The sequence below is a fragment of the Paramisgurnus dabryanus genome, chromosome 17 (genome assembly GCF_030506205.2).
Source record: "Paramisgurnus dabryanus chromosome 17, PD_genome_1.1, whole genome shotgun sequence".
Lineage (NCBI taxonomy): Eukaryota > Metazoa > Chordata > Actinopteri > Cypriniformes > Cobitidae > Paramisgurnus > Paramisgurnus dabryanus.
The window spans coordinates 19,142,160-19,166,619 of NC_133353.1; the positions used below are offsets into that span (position 1 = coordinate 19,142,160).

At 39.8% G+C, this 24,460-nt stretch overlaps 1 protein-coding gene across 2 annotated transcripts in view; it reads right to left on the reverse strand.

The window, feature by feature from the left end:
- Window positions 1-370: 370 nt before the first annotated feature.
- babam2 (BRISC and BRCA1 A complex member 2) overlaps window positions 371-24,460 on the reverse strand; it is a 409,020-nt gene continuing 384,930 nt past the window's right edge. For both annotated transcript variants that reach the window (XM_065288707.2, XM_065288706.2), the window contains 4 exons: window positions 11,724-11,794; window positions 7,168-7,250; window positions 6,887-7,040; window positions 371-5,167 (listed from right to left, as the gene is read on the reverse strand). In XM_065288707.2, coding sequence (XP_065144779.1) covers window positions 5,104-5,167; window positions 6,887-7,040; window positions 7,168-7,250; window positions 11,724-11,794 — 372 coding nt within the window. In that variant the 3' untranslated portion in view covers window positions 371-5,103. The remainder of the gene's footprint in view (window positions 5,168-6,886; window positions 7,041-7,167; window positions 7,251-11,723; window positions 11,795-24,460) is intronic.

The window sequence follows — 24,460 nt, forward strand, 5'->3', positions numbered from 1 at the left end:
GGGTGAGAACAGAAGCCCTGGCTCTCCCGCCTAATTCGATTAGACAATGAAAAAACGCAAATGACGTCGGACGATTTTTCACTCTGACCGCTACTTCAAACACGTGTGGTGAGTCAGGCAGAAAAAATTGCATAAACAGTGTTCATAACGTTCACTGCTCATAGAAAATCATTTTAAAAAGGTGCCTGCACCTGCTATAAACGCGTTTCGTGTGAATGGCCCCTTAAACTGCTCAAACCGCTGCCTTGTTTCTTTTTGAAAGCTTAGAAAAAGCTTAAAGCTCGGTCAGGGTTGACAGTTACGGAACGCCACGACACTTCTATCAACATAAGACCTCAGCACAAGACAATGCAAACATACAACTAGGGACTTATTTATTCTGTATTTATTTAAACATACATGCAGAAAAATTGGGCTGTGAAATCTTTAAAAATGCAGTGCACAGATGAACATTGCTACCTGTGTTCTGTTTGCGAAACAAAAAAATAAAAAGACTAGATTTATCCATCTTAATAAGTATGCTCTCCATTTAGATACAGTTGTGGACAAAGATATTGGCACCCTTGGTAAATATGAGCAAAGAAACTTGGCAAAATAAATATTTATTGTTTCTTCTTTTTTATCTTTTATTTAATTCATTCACAAAAAGCCAGTTTCATTGATGGAAAACATTTGAAAGGCAAGGGGGATCACTGTCACGGTAGGAAATCCATTGTTTCCTCCGTGTCATGTGTGTGTGTGTGTGTGTGTGTTTGTTTACTCACCGCTCTGCCATGTGCTCATCAGACTGATGCCGCTCACATGTGTGTTGATTGTCTCGCTCCAGCTGATCATCATTACATCACCTCCATAAATACTCACATGACTTTCTGTTCCCTGCCAGATTCTCACTCTTTGTTCGGCTCCTGTGTTGTGTGGTTTATCGCGTCGTTCTGTGTGGATTACGTGTTCTCAGTTGGATTGTTTATGTCGTCGTCGTCTTCGTGTGGATGTTCCCGTGTACAGTCTGGATCTTAACCACTGCTCACCACTCCACCAACGCCGCACTCAATAAACATCTACACCAACTAACCACCGTAGTGTTCACCACCATTGCCACCATCACCGGACATTATTTGCTTCAGCATTGACTCTGTTTCTCTCTCTTTGTTTACATTTAATAAACATTGTTATATTTTCACCTGCATTTGCTTCCGCGCATTTCGTATCATTACAGAAGAATCTGGCCAACATGGAAGCAGCAGGGGATCAACCCACCGCGACGCTCGAGGAGTTTCTTCAGCGCTCCCTGGCTCGTATGGATCATCAAGACAAAGCCATCGAGGATATGCGGAAGGCCGTCCATGCAATGGTGGCGAAAGTGTCCGAGCTCTCTCAGCGATCTCCACATCCCAGGCTACCCACTGCGCCACCCACGCCGCCCGCACCATCTTCACCCCCAGGGGGTAGCTTTTTACCAGAACCCCGGTTACCCATCCCCGAGAAATACTCCGGTGAGCCTAATTATTGCCGTACTTTCTTATCTCACTGCTCCTTGCATTTCGCGTAACAGCCCGGTCATTCTACCTCAAGGAAACTAAGGTAGCTTTCACTCTCTCTCTGTTGATGGGCAAGGCTGCCCTCTGGGGGACGGCGGTGTGGGAGAATAGAGACATCTGCTGCTCCTCGTTCTCCCTGCTATCCGAAGAGATGAAGAGGGTTTTCGACCGCTCCGTCGCCGGGAAAGAAGCCGCCCAACTCCTCACCGAGCTCCGACAGGAGGAGCGTTCGGTATCCGACTATGCCATCGAGTTCCGGACCCTGGCGGCAGAGTGCAGGTGGAACGAGGAGGCGCAGTGGGATCATTTCCTGCATGGGCTTGCGGATCGGATCCAGCGAGAGATTGTCATGGCGGAGTTACCTACTTCTCTCAACGGGCTGTTAGATTTGGCGATCCGGGTCGATGCACGATTAGCCCTGGCTGCCAGAAGGAGAACCACCACCATGTTCCAGCACAGACCAGAACCGACCAGCCCTCCCAGCGATTTCTCCGCCAGCGTTCTCTCAGATCCGGAGCCCATGCAGGTGGGTCGAGCTCGGCTGTCCCGGGAGGAGAGGAACCGGCGGAGATCCCAAGGTCTGTGTATGTTCTGTGGTGAGCCGGGTCATCATTGTCAGAGGTGCCCGGTAAAAGACCAAGCCCGGTAGTAAGACGGAGGCTACTATTGGGCGGGATCTCTGCTCACAAGACCTCGACTACATCCACCCTCCTTCCGGTGAGACTACGGTGGTCCACCAAGACACACACTGGGTTTGCACTTCTGGACCCCGGGGCGGAGGGAAACTTCATCGACAGTTCACTCGAACGTAAGCTCCAGATTCCGTTCATCCCACTCACTCACCAGATCGCTCCCTTCGCCCTCGATGGACTACAGCTACCCACTATCGAGCACACCACCGCTCCAGTCACGCTCATCACCTCTGGCAACCACACGGAGACCATTTCATTTTTCATCACTAACACTTCACTCTCACCCATCGTTCTCAGACATCCTTGGCTCCATTCTCATAATCCCAAAATTGACTGGAAACTGGGTTCTGTCACCAGCTGGAGCGAGGAGTGTCATAAGTCCTGTCTTGTCTCTGCCTGTCTAACTGTTTCTGAGTCTGTGATTCAGGGGGTAGCAGTGGATTTGTCTAACATGCCCGCGGAGTACCTCGACCTGAAGGACGTGTTCAGTAAGTCTCGGGCTGATTCTCTCCCTCCGCATTGTCCCTATAGATTTACTGCCAGGTACGTTTCCGCCTTAGGGCAAGCTTTACTCTCTGTCTGTTCCAGAGATGGAGGCCATGGAGAAATACATTTCTGATTCTCTAGCAACGGGGTTCTTTCGTCCTTCCTCTTCTCCAGCGGGGGCGAGGTTCTTTTTTGTGGGTAAGAAAGACGGATCCTTGCAACCTTGCATTGACTACCGAGGGTTGAATAACATCACGGTAAAGAATATGTATCTTTTGCCGTTGATGTCTTCAGCCTTCGAGAGGTTGCAGGGAGCGTCTCTCTTCACTAAATTGGACTTACGTAACGCTTATCATTTGGTTCCCATTAGGAAGGGGGATGAATGGAAGACTGCGTTTAACACCCCTAGAGGCCATTTTGAGTATTGCGTCATGCCTTTCGGGCTCACAAACTCGCCAGCGGTCTTCCAAGCACTAGCTAATGACGTGTTGCGAGACATGGTAGATCAGTTCATATATGTTTACCTGGATGACATATTGATTTTTTCTTCGTCTCTCCAGGAACATTTGCAACACGTACGACGAGTGCTTCTGCGGTTGCTAGAGAATGGGCTTTTTGTCAAGGCGGAAAAAATGCGTTTTTCATGCACAGTCTGTTTCTTTTCTAGGACACATCATTTCGACTGAGGGTGTTTGCATGGATCCTGATAAAGTTATGGCTGTGGTTGATTGGCCATCCCTAGAGTCTCGCAAGGCCCTGCAGAGATTTCTGGGGTTCGCCAATTTTTACCGGCGTTTCATTCGCAATTTCCGCCAACTAGCCGCACCTCTGACCGCCTTGACCTCCCCTAGTTTGACGTTCAGGTGGTCAGACGCAGCCGACCCATTCTCGTCACCCCTGATCGCTCACGTCAATTCATAGTGAAGGTCGATGCGTCAGAGGTGGGGGTAGGAGCAGTGCTTTCCCAGCGCGCATCCTCAGACAGAGAGGTTCATCCTGGCCAAATGTTTAGCGAATCCCACCTTAAAAAGGTAATTTTAACCACTGATTCTTCACATCCTTTGGTAGTGAAATATCACAAACTTGCCTTTACAGCGGAAAACATTGTATCTTCTCAATATAATGTTAACACACTAACTAGTGGAAGTGTCTGTGGGCAGGTCAGGGTTCTTGTTTCTCATGGGCAAGACTGTAGGCTGAGATTATGCAAAGTATTGCCTTTATATGAGACAGACAACAGACAGGAAATTCGAAAATAATATGACTCGAAAACGCGGTTCAGAGTTGACTCCTACTTTAGAAGCAAATAACTTTATTTATCGTGCACTTTTTGGTTTAACTACTTTGCACACCGTTTACATTTATGGACAGCTACATGACACACTGCAATACAGGTCATTTTCTATATTGGATCTGTCTGGCACTTTAAGATGGTGGAAAACCGTGTTAAGCACACTTCGCAGTCCCTTACAGTCGAATGGATCGCTGTAGTCTTCTGCTGTGTACAAAACTGCTCCCTCGTTTACTCATTTACTATTCCCTATAAAGAATGACAATTGAGTCCACTATATGGGAAAGAAGTGAACGAAAATGAGTGAGCAATTTTGGACAGTGATGTAAATAACATGCGTAGAGAGCTGCTCAAAAGGAGAAAAATTTTATATTTATTTTCACAGCTTTTTTTACTCATATTTACCAAGGATGCCATTTTTTTATAACAACTGTACCTTTCCAGTTCTGTTAATTAATTGTAAATAACTGAATACCTTCTTTTTATCTGTAAAATATATTTTCATAGCTTATATTTATAGCCTTTTTTTATGTGGAATGCAACTTTTATATCTAAATAACATATGACAAAAATGTGTTTAAAAAAATGCTAGCTATGTGTGATGTGACAGTCGAGATCCACATCTTAGTGTTAATTAGATTTGTATTTCTTTGATAAATGTATGCATTTAGACAAATTTTTTCTCTAATTTGACCAGAATATCAATTGGTTAAACAGAAACAAAAAAGCAAATAATTGGTGTAAAACAAAACTTGTGAATAAATTGTAGAAAATAAGGAAAGTAAAAGAAATCAGATTTATTGCTGTAATCTATTTCAAAACACAAATAAACCAATTTAAATTATTAGCCAGGAGCAAAAAAGAATATGAAAAAGTACATGCAGTACATTTACGTGTACCTCTTGCTCATGAGGTCAAGAAGGTTGAACAATAAAAAGGACCAGCTAATATAAGACTTGTGATTCAGAGGTTTTTCAAAAAACAGACAAATACTGGGTTCATGCATGTTAGACTAATTGACATTCATAGATGGTCTCCAAAAACTCCAAAAGTCAGCAGTCAAATCAGAGACATTATCCTAATTTACAGAATATATCTACAGTTTTCCATTGGCAAAAGCCCCCTCTTGGAACTGAGGGATAAAGCCCTTGAAGTAAGCCCTGAGGAAGAGAGAAAAAAAGTGAGATAGAGAAAAATAGAAAGGGACAAACAAACAATAACATTCATTTTATCTGAAAGTTCTCTGACTTTCTGACTCAAATGGCCATAACCTGACAGCATAATATAATGTAAAGTAATACTCTAAAATACAGTATTATATTACATTATGTTACATGACATGACATGGCATGACAATAAACTTGAAAAGTGGAAGCAATATAGAATACTTGACAGTTAAACAGTTTAAATGAATTTGCTAATTTTATGTTAATTTAACATAACCCATTAAAAGATGTTTTACAGCATATTTGATTTTTTTTGCAATTTTAATGCCATTGCTATTTACCACTTAAAATATGTCATTATAGAATTAAATACATTTCCATAGAGAGTTGTGAAGTAATTGTAATTGATTTATTAAAGGAATAGTTTATCCATTTTCCATATTAAACTATGTTATTACCATAACTAAGAATAGTTGATACATACCTCTATCATCTTAGTGCATGCACGTAAGCGATGTGGCGTTCTGCGACACTTCGATAGCATTTAGCTTAGCCCCATTCATTCAATGGTACCAAACAGAGATAAAGTTAGAAGTGACCAAACACATCAACGTTTTTCCTATTTAAGTACTTCGACTTGCCTGAAAAATCTGCTCCCCTTCTCCCTCTCATAATGGGAGAGGGAGAGTGTTACTGCGCCGAGTCGAAGTACTCCCAAAAGTGCTATTCCGCCATACAATATAGTTACCCTTTTAAATCCGCTTAGAAAAGCGCTACGTTTTATTTTGTGCCACCATACTTGCTCGTATAACTACTCGTCTTAAATAGGAAAAACGTTGATGTGTTTGGTCACTTCTAACTTTATCTCTGTTTGGTACCATTGAATGAATGGGGCTAAGCTAAATGCTATCGAAGTGTCGCAGCGCGCCCCAGCACTTACGTGCATGCACTATGATGATAGAGGTATGTATCAACTCTTTTTAGTTAAGGTAATAACATAGATTAATATGGAAAAAGGATAGACTATTCCTTTAAAACCAAGGCAAAACGTAAAATGAAATGTTAGCTTAGCAGAGATGAGATACGGGCTGAACACAAACATAAGAGATTCGTTATCTTTGACACACTCAGGACAACAAGTGCTCTCCAGAAATTAGTTGTGGCTGATAGAACAGTCCAAAGGTGTACACTATAACCTACACATTACATATTCCCGTGGCCTGTAAAGAGATGCTTTCACTGCATTAAGATCAGCATAACACAGGAAGTAAATCCAAATAAAAGGAATACTATACTGGCTATGCCGAAATCTCAAAAATATTGCCTTCGGAAGCAGCATTCCAAGGCAGGAAGGCATCAAGGCACATACAAATCCAATGTTTAGTTTACTTCCTGACTCCTGAAACACCTTCACTGTCTTTTCCCACAATTCTATGCCTAAAAAGGTTTAAAATAAGGTTTTATTTTCATTTGTACACCTTTCGATTGCATTTATAGTGAGAAATTAGTATTGTAGTTTTTTAAATATGCGACTAGTTATCACAAAGGCGCTCTGAATTCTGAATTCCATTACGCTGCCTTTTCCCAGAGCTGCCTTCATGCAGCCAAAGTCATTGCCTCATGAGGCAGCGAGGCAACAAGTCAGCTGGCCAAGCTTTCGGATGCAGCCAGTAATTCATAGAAGAAAAACAAAGAGTATCTTTTTGTTCTTACTTAGCTCGTTTGGCCATTTCATTGCCGTCCCAGCGTGGACTATAGGGGTAAGACTTTTGCACCTGAGAGTAGAGCTGCCCACTGCTGGTGAAGTGATAGACTGATTGAAAGGTAAGGGTTGGCTGATCTCGAGGGAAGTATAAAGGTAGGTCCACTACAGCAAGACAGTAAGAAGAACAAATTTACTACAGGTCTTAGATCAACATTCAGAACAGAAATAGTGACGTATGGAGTACATTGTATTATTACTAGAGTGAATCTGTGTTGTTTGTGTATCTTACCATGTACCAGGAAGCAGAAATCTTTCCACATTAGCAAAAGGGTGAGCTTGGTAAACCCCACAGCATCATACTCCACAACCCCCCTGTGTGGACCAAAAAATAAAAAAGCCAGCTGGTTTTTATTGCAGAATAAACTCTGACACTGAACTCTGAAGAGAAAGGGTATTCCCCTGTTACCCTGAGGGGCTTTATTTCAAGATAACCACTGGCTGGATATACATTACATTATTTACAATATTTTTTTTCAAATAATGAATGTACTTCTTACATGTAAACTGTGTAATTACCTAAAACTTAAGATAACATTAAAAAGGTGTGCGAACTTGCAAAAAATACTGTTGTAATTTGTAATATGCTCTGTTCCCTTTCCTGCCTACACTGTAAAAAAATATATTTAAAAAAATTGTGGAAACTGAAAGTTAAGTATTAACTCAACATATTGTTTTCAAATAATTATCCCCAAACAAAAATATGCAGTGTGGTAATTCAAACTTAAGGTATTGGGGTAAAACAAAAATATATATTCACAGAACATATTAAACTCTGCTCAGCCAATATATCATGTTAGATAAAAATTTGAGTTGACTGAACGTAGTTTGAGCCAGAAAAGCATATGGGCATGCAACTGAAAATAATTGGATTTAGTGGTTTTAAATGTGGGTGTGCGAAAGTTGATGATCGACATTTTCTACAATAATGTTATGGTAAGTACTTAAAAATTTGCATTTAAGTCATTTTAAAGTATTTGTTAAGCCATTTTCAAGTTAAACTGAGTGAAATCTGAATAATTACAGCATACAAACAAAAAGCATATTGCCGAGCAAGAAGAACTGAAGGCAAGGCAGATTTTCCGATTGTTTTAATGTTTTAAAACGAGTGTTTAACTTAATTGTGATGGTATTGATTGTTTGAGACACAAGGTTAGTAGGTATATGATGTTTGTTATAAAACAGACATGTTTTCTCCTCAGTGTAACGCACCAAGCTAACAACGCTTCATTTATTGAGGAAATGGCAAGGCCACTACAACTTTCAAAGTGAGTATATTAGATTTATATTTCTTTTATAATATATTTGTGTGAAAACTATTAGCTTTTTCGAGATTTATGTGCGTTTTGTGATTAAGAGTCGCTGCGCCGTATGGCGCACACACACATGCACACACAGAGATGAAAGGCTGCTTGCGAACCTGACTCTTAAAATAAATGGATAGCCTGGACATCACGAAACGGGCGCATTGTTTACATGTATTCGACTGCATGCAACACTGTGCAGACAAAGCAACCTATGACATCAAAGTTCCACGAGAGCCATTCAAAAGCTTATCACTTTCGCGTTACATTGATCTCATGTGCCAATCGATCTGTGCCACGCATGCTGCTGTCATCTTGCAGCAGGAAATCCACACAGGGTAGATGTTGTAAAGCTGCCGTTTATACTAATATAAGACGAGACGCAACAAAAATGCTGGTCATGTGACATGACCATAATTAAATGTATAATGCAATATTGTTGACAAATAAAAATGAGACTAAAAGTGGTTTACAAAATAAAAACAGCTAAAATTGATATTTTTTAATGTCTCATTGTCGCTAACCAAAACGAGACGATACGAAAAGTTATAACGTTATTTCATCTTTTAGCCATCCCAGCATCTCTGCGCCCCTGCCACCTGACTGCAGATGATCACGCGTGTTGTGCAGATCAATCAAAACATAAATATATATACATAATATGCATAATATTGTAGGCAAAAAGCAGTAGACAAATGAATAGTATGTCCGAAAACTCAGTATACGTAAAAGGGTAGGCAAGAATAACCGGGATTGTGGACTATTTCTCGCGAGATTCAGAGGCACGTGTACTTAAGTATCATCCAAACCACCTTCTTACCTACAATATAGTATGGGAAACAGTACGTGAACAGAGTAGTATGTCTGAATCCTCAGTATTCATAAAATCAGTAGGTAAAAATCCCCAGATGCCCTACTGAGTTCGCCCAGGACACAGGGCTGTTCCTCAGCACCCTGAATTCACGCACAGTCCCAGGATATCCCACAAAAAAAGTGCTCAGCTGATTCATAATAATAAATGCGTTTTGTTTCATATGGTATTCACTTCTATTTTCATTTATTGTGATGGTTTTTTTTTTCAAGTTTCCTGTTGTTTTAAGTAAAAAAGAGAATCATTGATTCATTATAATGTATATATTTACATGGCATGCATTTGTGTAGTTTGTATTCAAGCACAGCTGTCATCTATTCCAGCACATATAAACACGGCATTAATTACAATTCTACTCAAACCAAATAAAGACCCAACAGTATGCATTAGTTATCGCTTTTTATCTCTTATTAATACTGATTTTAAAATAATAAGCAAAGCCGTTTGGAATCAGCAACCCGTTTGGAATCAGTAATCTCATCCCTCGTACATTCGGATCGAACAGGTTTCATTAAAGCAGTGGTTCTCAACCCTAGTCCTCGGGCCCTCCCTCCCAAAATGTTTTAGATGTCTCCAGATATGAAACACCTGATTCCACTCATTAGACTCCTTCCAGAATGTTCGAAACTTTCTTAATTAACACACTAACAAGCTGATGAACTGAATCAGGTGTTTTATATATGGAGACATCTAAAATGTTCTGGGAGGGGGGGCCCGAGGACTAGAGTTGAGAACCACTGCATTAAAGGATGCCAATCATCTAATAATACCATTATTTAATATAATGAATATATGTAAACAAAACAGGAAAAAACAATAATTATATCACTGGATGCAGAAAATTATAACACTCATTTAAAAATTGCACTCGATCCTGCTTTATTCTTTGGAAACTGTTGCTTACTGAGCCCAGTCAGCCCACTGGTGGAGAAGGCAATAGAAATAAGGTTTGCGCCACATAGTGGTATGTAGGGAACAGTTGTTATTTTGGCATGAGAACAAAATTTAAAAGGTAAAATAATAGAATCGACTATAAATATTGATTTTGACTAATTATCAGCGTCCACACAGTCGATTGTGTCTACCAATCGGGACAGCTCGACATGAATTATGATATTTGTAATCAAGCAGAAAACAAAAACACCACTGACATTCATAGAAGGAAAAATCCTACTATGAAAATCAATGGTGCTCAAATGTTTTTTTGTTACAAACATTGCTCAAAATATTTTACTTTGTGTTCAGCAGAAAAAAATTAATTAATATAGTTTTGTTACAACATGAGAGTGAGTAAATAATGACAGATTTTTCATTTTTGGGTGAACTATCCCTTTAAGGCTATGCCTCTAGCCAGAATGCCTTGTCTTTTGCTGCATTAGGGTGTGTTAATAAACCAGAGACATCTAGGTGCCTCATGTATTACAGTCTATAATAAGGTGACTGTCTGTGCTTGTTTGTGAGATTAGAACCTGAATTATCCCAAGTGATTAAGAAAAAAGATTATTGTTGGTAACTAATTTCTCATGATCCCTGGGGTGTGCCACTGTTACAAGTTGCCTTACTAGTTACAGAAAAGACCAGTACTCGCAAGAGCAGTTTTATACCAAATTAAATCCTGTACAAGACAATCATTTGCTGCCAGCACACATTTAATAAGAACGTTGTTAAGCTCATTATCAGTTTCAGGGCAGTTGTTATCTAGGAATAATATGCCTCTGAAAACTGAAAACTGTCCGATCAGAATTAAACATTCTAAAGAGCCATGTAATAATCTGGAATGGCAGCCTCTGATTCTGGTTTACCAATAAAATAGCAATGATATTGTATCATTACTATTTTTGTTTGCAATTTTGTGAAAAGGATTTTATCATTAACCCCTTTATGGTTACACTTTATTTTGATAGTCCACTTTAGACATTCTACTAACTATAAATAACTTTGCAACTACATGTCAACTGACTTTCAATAATTTGCAACTATACGTCAACTAACTGTCATTAGTGTATTAGTAGTCTGTAAGGGTTAGGGTTAGGGAAGAGGTTTGGGTTAGTGGAATAGGTAACACTTTAGTATAGGGACCAATTCTCAATTTTAACTAGTGTCCTATTAGCATACATATTGGTTGTATATAAGTGCATATAAAGGACATATTAGTGCCTTGTTCTGCATGACCATATTGTACATCCCTTAACCCTATCCAATACCTAAACCTAACGGCTACAACAACTACCTTATTAGCTATTAATTAGCAGTAAATTGGGAGTTTACTGAGGCAAAAGTCATAATTAAAAATCAATAAGTGTTCCCCATACTCAAGTGTTACCGTGGAATAAGTTGACATGCACCTGCAAAGATACTTATAGAAAGTTGAATGTCTGTTGAGATATCATCGCAATAAAGTGTTAGTAGATATTAAGCAGTTTACTAATTCTCTAAAGATTGGTAGTTGATAAGTAGTTGTAAAGTTACTTATAGTTAGTAAAATGTCTAAAGTGGACTATCAAAATAAAGTGTTACCCTTTATTACCAAGCTTAATGGTTTTAAGAACAAAGAGTGGACCTTTATCTTGACTTTTAATGTCAAAAAGTCTTCAAGCATAAAAAGGCACTCACATTCCAAAATGACTGAGAAAAGCAGCAATGTATTCTCTTCTCTTCTGATATCCTTGAATAACATACTGCACCTGAAATCAAAAAAGAGATAACTGTAAGAACATTGGTAGAAGATTAGTGAAGGTAAAATATTACACAACAAAAGGCAAGTAGCTTAAAGATAAAATGACTATGACTTTATCAGTGTTTTAATGAATGGTGGTCAGTGACTTGTCATGTTAACTTTCTATTTGGTGCTCAAATATAAAACAACCACTGCCTTCAAAATTATTTAATTATTCATTTATGACAGACACAGGAATGCATCAGGTTCTATAAGATCATCATGTTTGTAGTGTTTTCCAGGGGATTAAATCATACAATATATATTTCAGCTCTAGTGGAATAATAGTAACTATTAGTAGTACACTGAACAACACTTTTGTTTTTGTCCCCATTTTTTATGAGCTGAACTCAAAGATACAAAAAACAAACTATTTCTCTCAAATATTGTTCACAAATCAGTCTAAGGGTGCATCTCATTTCTCTGTCTTACCCCTTCCCCTCGGTTTTGCTTGTTCATGTGAGGCGAAGTGGCGTCTCAAATCTCAGTTTTATCAAGGGCTAGGGCCAAGGCGTAGGGATACATAGCCCTTGAAACGAAGTGTGATAAGGACCACACTTGAAAGAGAGGGGTAAACTTTAAAGTAGGAATTTCTCAGGAGAGCCGGCATCAAGATGTTTTATGGCTGAACGTCGAACTGTCACACAAATGAAAGTAACGTTATTTTCTGCAGTTTAATTGAGATTATATTATGAGACTCATGTTTTATGATACTTTTAATAAAATGTTCAAGCGGTTTTAATCGTAATGTTTTTGTTTTGAATCGCTAGTTAAGGCGCTAGCTATAGCAGCTAAGTTATGCGCTATTTGTTGAGCTCAGCTCACAACCTGAGACGATGGCATCTTCTTTGTTTATGTCAACGCTTGTCTGTTTACGTAGCAGCCAGTTAGCAGCAAGGGAAGGTGACACAAACGGTAATCGAGCGGTGTCTCATTTTTTTAGACGAACGGTTTCGAGGGGCAAGGGGAAGACGAAGACAAAGGGGAAGGGGTAAGACAGAGAAATGAGATTGGCCCTAAATCTGTGTTCATGAGCAGTTCTTCATTGGCCGAGATAATCCATCCACCTCACAGGTGTGGCATATCAAGATGCTGATTAGACAGCATGATTATTGCACAGGTGTGCATTAGGCTCGACACAATAAAAAGGCCACACATGTAAGCAATTTTACTGTATTGGCCGTCCGGGGAGGGGGGTCCGAAAACCAGTCAGTATATTGTGTGACCACCATTTGCCTCATGCAGTTGATCAGGTTGTTGACTGTGGCCTGTGGAATATTGGTCAATGGCTGTGCAATGTTGCTTTATATTGGCAAGAACTGGAACACGCTGATCTAGAGCATCCCACACATGTTCAATGGGTGACATGTCCAGTTAGTATGCTGGCCATGCAATAACTGGGATGTTTTTAGCTTCCACAAATTGTGTACAGATCCTTGCAACAGAGGGCCGTGCATTGTCATGCTGCAACATGAGGTTGTATCAATCAACTTTATCGGCTGAGTTACAAAAGTTAAAAATGGGGTTCGATTTACTGTGTGAGATTAAGAAAGTTAACCCTCTGAGGTCTAAGGGGTTTTTAGGGCCCTGGAGAAGTTTAGACCTGCACTGACATTTGTGCTTTTTCAGTTGCTTAAAAACATAATAATGGCAAAAGTCTCATAGCACTGTGTTCAGCACAAACCTACTATATTAGGTGAGCAACATGTATGTACATGTTTGCATTTTTTAGAGAAAAATGTTTATGTGTGGTTTTTGAAAAAGCAAATTTTTTAAGTTACTGATATAAGTCCACAAGACTAATTCTTAACATGTTTTCCCAAGACCTTTCAAAACAGGATCTGGTTGTCTAGAGTTTTCTCTTCAAAGTGGTGTAAAAAATATTTTGCCTACTCATTCACATAAAACAATGTATTGATTTAAAATTTCTAAGAAACGTTTTGGTAAGAAAGGCAATATGCAAGGAGGCAGGAAATCTCCTGAATAATCTGTGATTGACAGCTGAGGAAACAAAAGACTTGCATAATAAGCTGCATATTGAGCCTTTAGGCAGGAATGTAAGAAGAGGAAACTACTTTCTCTGTATCAGAAGTGGAAAGTAACGAATAACATTTATTCACGTTACTGTAATTCAGTAGTTTTTTGTGTACTTTGACTTTTTTGAGTAGATTTTAAAATTGATACTTTTACTTAAGTATGTTTTTTTTAAAGTTTTTACTTTGTTACATTTTAAATCATATCCGTTACTGAGTAAAAAAAATATTTTAAAAAAGCAAGGTGATAAAGGCGTGCCACGGATGACTGATTTATGGGCGGGGGAACGTGTTAAACTCACAAGAACCATGGAGACGGACGAGACAGACCCTAGCTGAAGCAGACCCTCAATTCAATTGTTATGAAAGAAACCCCTGGCCATATTTAAACAACCACTTTTCACTGACGCAAAGCGAGTGTTTAATTCCTATGAAAGGTAGGATTCATGCTCTTGAGTACGGAATTGCCGATCGGGTTTTTACCGCTCATTTGCACAACACATTTTTAATACCATGCGCAATATCTTCTGAGGTCTAGCAGCTTCGCGTCAAGTCAAACACAACTTAAAAACGTCTTCAACAATGCGCAGGATATTAGAGATTGCAGAGAGAGAGAGAGAGAGAGAGAGAGAGAGAGAGAGAGAGAGAGAGAGAGAGAGAGAGAGAGAGAGAGAGAGAGAGAGGGTCCCCAGTTTGAGCCCCGGCTAGGTCAGGTGGTCTTTCTTTGTGGAGTTTGCCTGTTTTCCCTGTGTCAGCATGGGTTAACCCTGGTTTCCTCCCACAGGCCAAAAACATGCAAGTCTGTTGAATTGGAGATACCAAATTGCCCCTTCTTGCTTTTGTCCAAAGCGACTTACAAAGATTAGGAAACAATAAAAGTGATATGTCATAGGGAGGCAATAGTACAAAAGGTGCCTATAACAAGATTTTTAAACTATTTTTAAACCATACCTATTAAGAAAAAAGAAAGAGTTTAGGTCGGCGCACTGAATCCGCCCCTGACCAGTGGGGGTAACACTACAAATTGATCCCCACCGAGTAGAGTAAGGGGAGACGGGGATGATACTGTATCAGCCATCTCCCTGATGCTGGTCTAGGCTTCATACTATTCCCTTACTCGCCACCAACCTCCTCAGAACCTCAGAAGAAGGGCCGCACAAGTGATAACATTATGCAATACTTATCTTTTATTCTTAAGTTGTGTTTTGGAAATGAATAGCCCAATTTGGAGTTTTATTAGTCATGTTTTAGAAGTATGGCTTCGTTTAGTGGACTTCAAAGTAAATGGTAAATGGACTGCATTTATATAGCGCTTTCATAGACCAATGGCCATTTGAGCACTTTACAATTTTCCTCACATTCACCCATTCACTCACTCATTTATACACCCACGGGGTGTCAGCCATGCAAGGCGCCATCCAGCTCGTCAGGAGCAGCTGGGGTTAGGTGTCTTGGTCACGGACACCTCGACACTTGGTCAGGTGGATCCGGGGACTGAACCTACATGAACCACTGAGCCACTGCCGCCCCTGTCAAGTATTTTTGGAGAGATGGGTTTTTAATTGTTTAATTGTTTCAAGAGAGGTGGTTACCGGATTGCAATAGAAAGGGAGAAGTGAAGGAAAATGAGCCGGAACGTGATTTAGTGCCCCTTTGTGAAGGTAACACAAGGCGCTGCTCATTTACTGAACATAAGATCTGGATGGGGTGTAGGAATGTATGAAGGTGTGAAAGTATGCTGGGACCATCCCAGCAAAGTTTGGTAAGTGAGTAGTAGCGAACTGTACTTGATACGCGCTTCAATCAGTAGCCAGTGGAGAGACGTGAAAAATGGCATTATATGAGCCCTTTTGAGCCCCTGGAAGATGACCCGAGCTGCTGCGTTTTGAACTAATTAGAGTGATTTAATCGACCGTACAAGAAGGTCAGCAAGAAGAGCATTGCAGTAGTCCAGTCTGGTTCACCTGGTGGTGTTTCTTCATCCATGCTGAGATGTCTTCTAAGCAGGCTGTAATACGTGCTGCAATGGTGGGATCTTCAGGGTGAAGTGATAAGATCTGTGTGTAATCAGCATAGCAGTGGTAGGCAGTGTTGGGAACGTTACTTAAAAAAAAGTAATTAGTTATAGTTACTCACTACTTGTTCCAAAAAGTAACTGAGTTAGTAACTGAATTACTCTATAATAAAAGTAACTTGTTACCAGGGAAAGTAACTATTTGCGTTACGGTTAAAAAAAAGTTGCTATATGTCAAAGAATTTGTATTTTTGTTTAGCAGTTTTCACATGTCAGTTGAAATGAGTAGAACAGACAGGTGTTCATACATAACTTTCCATATTTATTGCACGTCAACAGACAGCAAGAGTTTTATCCTACACTTCAAGTATTATCTTTGTAAGAAAAGTAAACAAGTTACACCATATAAAGTGCATTTAACTTCAGCAAACTAAATTAAATCAAACTCTCTCAACCTGAGACAACTGGTCAAGTAAACAACCTGTACTTCCAAGTGTTTTGTTCACAAAAAGTTAACTTTTAAACAACAAAAAGTGTGTTTGCTCTGTAGTCGTATTCTTAATTAAATAAATCAAACTCCAAATGTCAGACAACTGGTCTGGTAGACATTCTGTACTTCAGGTCTTTTCTTCAAAAGTAAACAGTTAAATAATATACAGTAAAGTGTGTTTGCAATAACTGTAGCAAATTAAATAAATCAAACTAACAACCTGAAATAAATAGTCTGGAAGACATAGGCTGCTGTATTTCGTTTTCTTCATTAAAAAAGTAAACAGTTTAACAATATGATTCATTAAATTAGAGTTGCTTACAACGGATGTCGACAAAGTCTTCGCTCCCGGACATAATGTACACATTACATGCACATTTATGCCAACTTTTCATCGCATTGCTCCTCCTGACTCGCCATATCTCTTCTGCTACCGCGAATCTCTGTTTAGCTGTTGCGTGTGTGTGGGTAAATTCCAAATGCCGTTTGTGCGCCCTTGAAGGGCACTTCGTGAAGGGGATGTAAAATCCAAATAAACAGAAAAAGACGCTGTATTTTATCACCAAGTGTATTTTAATTAGCCACACTATGAGACAACATTGCGCAACTTTATCTAGAGTTTATACATCAAGAGATTTGATCTTTGAAGGGAATAGGGCATAGTGATCATCACTTTCGGTTGGAATTCGCCCTGTGTGTGTGTCGCCGCAGGCGCGTGCGCTGGCATATGTATAACAACACTGGCTCTGATTGGCTACAATGAAACACATTACTCTGCCTTAGCCAATCATAATCGCTTATCTCGTTATTAACCTACCTCCTCACTAGCTATGTGAGCCAGGGTTGCGTTTGCATCACACACTAGTCAGTGCATAGTAACGCACCGCATTTAACGTCCGGTAACGTTAACGGCGTTGTAACGGCGGGAAAAGTAATTAATTAGATTAGCCCGTTACTGAAAAATGAACGTCGTTACGTAACGCCGTTATTTTAAACGGCGTTATTCCAAACACTGGTGGTAGGTGATGTATAGATACAGCTACAGACAGTGATGTATGATAGGTCCTTAGGATGTTGTGTAGATGGAAAAAAGGAGTGGACCAAGCATTGATCCCTGTGAAACCCCAGTGACCATCTGGTGAGCTGTGGACCACGCACCCTTCCATGGCACCCTGAAGGATCTCTCGGAGAGATAAGATTTGAACCATTGGAGTACCCGTGATCCCTAGCCATGATAGGGTGGCAAGTAGGATCTGATGATTGACTGTGTCAAAGGCTGCTGATAGGTCTAGGAAAACCAGAACCGAGGATTTGGATTCTGCCTTAGCCAGCCGTTATGCTTCCATGACCGCTAACAGCACAGTTTCTGTGGAGTGGTGGCATTTGTGACCAGTCACGGAAAGTAGGGACACAAGTCGGATCTTGGGAATTTTTAGTTATTCACAGATTCTGAAAGTGCAGTTTCTAAGCTTTCCAACGATGTGTAACACATGGAAATCTGATAAGATTTGGAGAAGTTGTGGCCATTTGAATATAGGAACTCAGGAAAACTCAAACCGAGAAAATACAGAAAGAAAAGTTAACACTTTTCCCTGCCGGAGGAGACAATAGGGCTCATTTACATCTCATTTAGAAAAGCCATACCCCCTGTAAAGCCGTTTTGAGATACAGATGCTCTAGCATCACATTTAGTATTTTGTGACAGAAGTCCGGATGACAACATGCAAAAATAAACAGGACTTTTTACCTTTGTGTTGATCAAAGTCAAATTCATTCTGTTTCAGATGTGTGAATCATCCAATGACCATTTTTTTCCACAAATGCGTATAATACGTGAAATATAGATATATAGTCTATTTTTTACATCAGATTTCACATGAACGTCTGGTAATAGAATCATGTAAGGGTATATGAGATTACACTCCGGTAATTTACATTCCGTTAAACACATGAACCCCCCTTCAAAGTTTGTATTTAAAATAGGGAGGTAGTATAATAGATAATCCAAACAGCAGCGTTAAAAAAGTGACGTCCTTTAGGGATGTAACCAATAGCTCGCTCGTTCCTCCATCAGCCAATGACTTTATGGAAAATATTGATAGACAAAACATGTAGCCAATTATATAACGAATTCAACGATCTCGGTGTGACTTTTTTGTGTATGTTTGACTTCATGCTGAGCTGCAAGAACTGACAGACAGATGACGTCAAAGTACGAAATTAAAGGGGTCATATTACAGGTCTAAAAAGCACATTCCTTTGTGTATTTGGTGTAATACAATGTGTCCGTGTGGTTTATGGTAAAAAAAATAATTTTCCACATACCATACATTTTTTAGCACCTCTAAGTCCCGCCCATCTGAAACAGGTTGTTTGGTACAAAGCTCATCGTTGTGAGAAAGCGCGGTGTCAACGGGTGTGAACTGATTGGCCAGCTATCCAGTGCGTTGTGATTGGCTGAATACCTCAGTAATGTAATCGGAAATATGACGCTCCTTGCCAAGTTTTGGAAGATGAGCTCCCAAAACAATAGTGAAAGCCACAAGATACTATCATATTTACTACTACCTTATCAACACGAGCCTGAATCGGACCCAGAAAACACGGATGGCTAAGCTAATCTATCAACTTTACCAGTGCGATAACAGATGTAACAGATGGTCAGAGGTGGAAAAAGTAATAAAATATTGTACTCAAGTAAAAGTAAAGTTACTTTAATTATATTTTACTTAAGTAAAAGTAAAGTTACTTTTCTAAAAATCTACTCAAGTAAAAGTAAAAAGTAAGTCATTTTAACTTTACTCAGAGTAAAAGTTACTTTTTTTACAGCGGGGAAAGGTGGAGGATTCTAGTATAGTTAAAAAATGACAAGGGAATATAAATCTCAAACTAGTTGTTTTTAATTGTAGGAACATCTTTACAATTAAAGTGCAATAACAAAAAGTTAATAAAATAAAAAGCTTTTTTAAACTAAAGCACTATTCGGACGGGATTAGTTTTCCAAACGACGTTTGAGTTTCAACGTGTCCCCCAGGACGTCTGTGATTTTATGTACCGATTCGAACGGGATTAAAATGATGCAGGCTATTCCAGAGATGGGAGTGTCTGTTTCATGCATTTGGGCGTTGCAGTAGCACGTGCTCTGGACAGTGCCGGCGCCAGCCGTGCGCTGATGAGGGGGCGTCTAAAATACCAGAGGGGGCGATCACATGAATGCATATAATTCCCCCAGCTAGAAAATACATAGGTTTCGTACATTAAGTTTTAAAGTGTTATAAACAAACATCTCTGTAATACAACCACAAAAACTACAGCTATAGCAATGTACAGAGCTCTGAACAATACAACAACAAAAACGCATACCTAACGTTACATATTACACAACACTACTCATTTGAAGTTCAGACCCAGAGGTAGAAATAAATTTTACGTAATGGTGGGGGGCAGTGTTGGCAAATAGAGTTGATGGTTTTCAGCCCAAAAACGGTCCAAACGCAACATTTTATCAACATTTTGGTTCAATTTGATCATATAACGTAGTTATTTTAACTGCCACAAGTAATGCACCATAAGCTAGCGATTAAGCAGCTAGAGAACCACAATAGCAAAATGACAATAACTCGTTTACATATACAGCTATGCTGTAGGATAGGCTAATTCAAATTCGTTAATCATAAATTTAACAATGTCTGTTTTTATCTATTTACTCCTGATAAACAGGTGTGTGTGAGAGAGAGAGATATAGTACAGGCTTACCTGTAACGTTAAATGCAGAACAATAATAGGCTGTTGGTTGTGCGTTGACTTGCAAGGATGCTGAAGAACATGAACATCTGAACTTTTCAAAACTATGTACAGTCTGGCTGAAGTTCATGGTGCCCGAATTGACTTAATGACAGACGAACATTTGGATCTTTGCTCCTGAAATGCTCCGATAATTCATCCACGCCACGGCATTAATTGATGTGTGACAATCCGGAGTCCGGTTTGTAGAACTTCCAATGCTATTTTCCATATATCCATTGCTACAGGGCAGGCCCAGGTCACTCTCACACTCCTGTCTGTAAATTTTTATATAATTTCCCACTTCGACATCTTGATTTCCCTCTGAGACTCAGAACGCAGGCTCATTGTCGGCGTGCCTCAAGCCGTCAACACAAACTTGTTCAACTTCAGGCGCGGCTGCAAGAACCAACAACCACATGACGTCAAAGTACCGCGAGAACGATTCGAGAAATCATACTAAGTGTCGTTTCGTCTCGCTCTCGCGGCATTTTGAGGTCTTCGCCTGATGAATTCGAACAAGCCTATAGGCTACACATGAGTGGGCGTGTGTCACGGTAGAATACATGCACACTTGTTTTTTTGTTTTGTTAAATAATTAGACTTTAAAATTCACTTTAGGAAGACAATACACAAGGCAAACGTGATTTTTAAATAGCGCATTTTATCATTAAAATCCCATTCAACATTAATGGTGATCTGAGGGGGCGGGATAGTGCCAGTGAGGGGGCGACGCCCCCTCACGCCCCCTCGTGGCGCCGGCCCTGGCTCTGGATACGCGTGTTTGTAATGTTTAATATTTTGCTTTAAATGTAAAATTATGACAGAACTTTAATTTAATTTTAACATATAAAATAAAATATACAAATCCTACTAAAGTAACGTTAGCCTACGTGTTTTATATAACTGTCTGCTTATAATAAACACAAAGAAATGAAGAAATAATGATTAACAATTTATTATCTTTATTAGTTAACATTACCATTCCGGAGTTGAACAACTTTGAACGGAGTTTCTTATAACGTTAATGATATTACAGTGTTTAATCTTAACAGTGTTTGATATTCAGCTCGTATTGATTTAATTATTTTATTTTGCCGAATGCGAAAAAACATTCATATCTGAATGAATGGGACTCAGGAAATACAATATACGCGCATTAGTAAGACCTTATGGCAGATCACGTTGGCCAAAACACGAAATGAACAGCGTTTTCAAAAGATATTGCAGGCAAACACAGACATTTGCATTCGGACAGGATTACATTTCTCAGAGGACCTCTGAGTTCGGCGAAAAACAGTAGGTAAATTGCTCTGGAATTCTTACGGAGGTCGTCAGAGAAAAACACAGACATGGCCGATTCGGACAGGATTAAAAACACAGAGGACCTCTGAGAAGCATGATTTTCTCAGAGGTCCCCCTGTAAAACTAATCCCGTCCGAATAGGCCTTAAGAAACATTTATGGAAATGTTTAATGATTTTTACATGTGAGTTAGGCACTTTTGAAGGTGGTCAGCAGCTTGTAAATACAATCACTGTAGTATGGTTGTAATTGATGTATTGCTGGAAACATACATTATTTTATTAAACTATATCTAGTTTAAATGAGCATATAATGAGATGAGTGCCATGGCTATATACTTTTGACACGTTTATTGTCTTCTAGCTTCCCTGACCTGGGTACCTGATGTCAGACCTTTATTCTTCTCTCTCTCTCTCTCTCTCTCTCTCTCTCTCTCTCTCATGACCTGCGCATTCTCGAGGACGTTCTGAAGTTGTGTTTGACTTGACGCGAAGCTACTAGACCTTGGAAGATAATGCGCATGGTATTAAAAACGCGTTGTGCAAATGAGCGGTAAATCCCCGGTTGGCAATTTCGTACACAAGAGCATGAATCCTACCTTTCATAGGAATGAAACACTCGCTTCGCGTCAGTGGAACATGGTCGAAACACAGCGTCTACTCGACATGGCGGAAAAACAATACTACAGCGTGATTGAAAGTTACAACCTCTATCTTTGCGTATATATGAGGGCGGTGTTATGAAAATGTTCAAACCAGTATGACGTCTAACTGCATGGGCGTGTTAAACGAGCCATTTTAGGTGGGCGTGGATGAGGCTTCACGTTTAAAAAGAATATCTCTTTGGATTTGAAACTTTAATTTTTGCAACTTTACAGATCTTTTATGTGCACAGACATCATTTAACACTCTAAAAACAAAGGAAAACATGCAATCTGACAATTTGACCCCTTTAAACTACTCCATAAGATTTCTTGAAGAGCTCTCGCGGTACTTTGACGTCATACGACTGCGGTGCCGCATAAACTCGAGCAACCCAGTGACGCGGCTGACGTACAACGCGGCTGACTGTTATCTGTTCCGCCCTAGATTCTTTCTTTTTCTTTTGTTTTGTGCGCCTGAGCTTTGTTTACAGTCTGGGGAGACGCACGCTGTAAGTTTGAGAAAAAAAAAAAAAAAACTTAGCAAACATGTCTGAGGAACAGTTCAGCTGCGTCACTACAGTCACGTGACTTCACGCGGTTCACAACAGAACCGAAAGAGAATACCATGCTGAATAAAGTCGTAATTCTTGCTATTTTTGGACCAAAATGTATTTTCGATGCTTCAACACATTCTAACTGACCCACTGATGTCACATGGACTACTTTGATGATGTTTTTATTACCTTTCTGGACATTGAAACCGTACATAGATTTTCAATGGAGAGACAGAAAGCTCTCAGACTAAATCTAACGTTAAAACATCTTAATCTGTGTTCCGAAGATGAACGGAGGTCTCCCAAGTTTAGAAGGACATAAGGGTGAGTCATTGATGACATAATTTTCATTTTTGGGTGAACTATCCCTATTAAGTAGACACGCTGTTCCCTTTGGGGGCGGGGGCGAAAACAAAAGCCGCTTATTCAGTATGTAGTTATACACAGACAATGATGCCCGCCGCTGCACGCTAGAATCTCCGGAGAAACAAGCCAATTTCAACCGCAAAATGTATGTTTTTAAATATACAAAAACTGCTATCTCAAACATGGAGAAGCTTCTTCGTGATCTCAACTAACAGATTCTGCAATAAAACGAAAATCACAAATTTTGAAAAAAAAACCTTTCTTTCTCATTATCTCGAAAGTTGTGCTGCCGACTTGTGTCACTGGTTTCCGTGACGGGTCACATTTGAAGGTAATACCTGGTTAAAAACAAGTGTTTCTCAATAATTCTCACAATTTTTTCGCATTAAAACGGAATAAGTGAGACAGGTCTGTAACTGTCAGTAAGAGAGGGTTTTAACATGGCTTTTTTAAGCAGTGGTGTGACCAGGGCCTACTTGAAAGCGGATGGAAACGTGCCGGTGGGGATGAAGGTGTTGATGATATGTGCTAAGATGTGATAAGTTTCTGAAATGGCCTGTACTATATGGGAGTAGCGATGTCAGGGTTTCCGCGGGGTTGTAAAAGGTAGTAAAAGGTAGTAAATTAAATTATGCCAAATTAAGGCCAGTAAAAAGTAGTAAAAAGTAGTAAGCGTCATCTGACGAGGTAGTAAATTTTCGATTGCCTTTTGTAATGTTATGATGCCTGGAAATTAGTTCAAATCACCTGCATATCTGGGCAAATAATCAAAGATCTTTCGTCTCTGGGATGTGATCAAAGCCTGGAGTGGAGCCAAATCACGTTCCTCTCTCCGCTGTAAGCGTTCTGTAATCACTACGGACCGGATACACTTCGGGTTTTCTGACTGTATCACGTTAAGCTGAGGTAAAACTTTATTTCAGCTAGCATGGTCAAACTTATAATGCAGGAAGGCTCCGATGTTTTGAAGATCGATAAAGGTGTAAAAGACGATTGACTTGGCTTAGCGAAATGATGAAGATTGGCAAGCCTTTCATTTGCGTGGGCTAAGAAAACCAAACAGGTAATTGCGTGTCTTTGCACAGTATGACTAACGTAAGAGGTCCTGTATTTTGGGGGTAAATGATTTCTCACGTTACTGATCATCCGCGGCACGCTTTTTAATGCTATGCTGATATAGCCAGTGGCTGGTACAGCGTGTTTGTTTAACTCATGGGTAAACTTCATGTGGCGCCACAACCAGAGGCGTCATGCCCATTCAAACTGAGGGGGCAGTTGCCCCCTTGGTTTTTTGAGCTTCAAAATCAAAGAAGCGTCCATTAATCTGTTGTTTGTCTTTTAATCTGTTTAATATGCACAATATTCTTAATTCTTCGCTGCATCCTTGTCACTTTTCGGAGATTTTCGCCGTTTTGATAGTGTTGATCGTGTTACATTACTTCTGGCG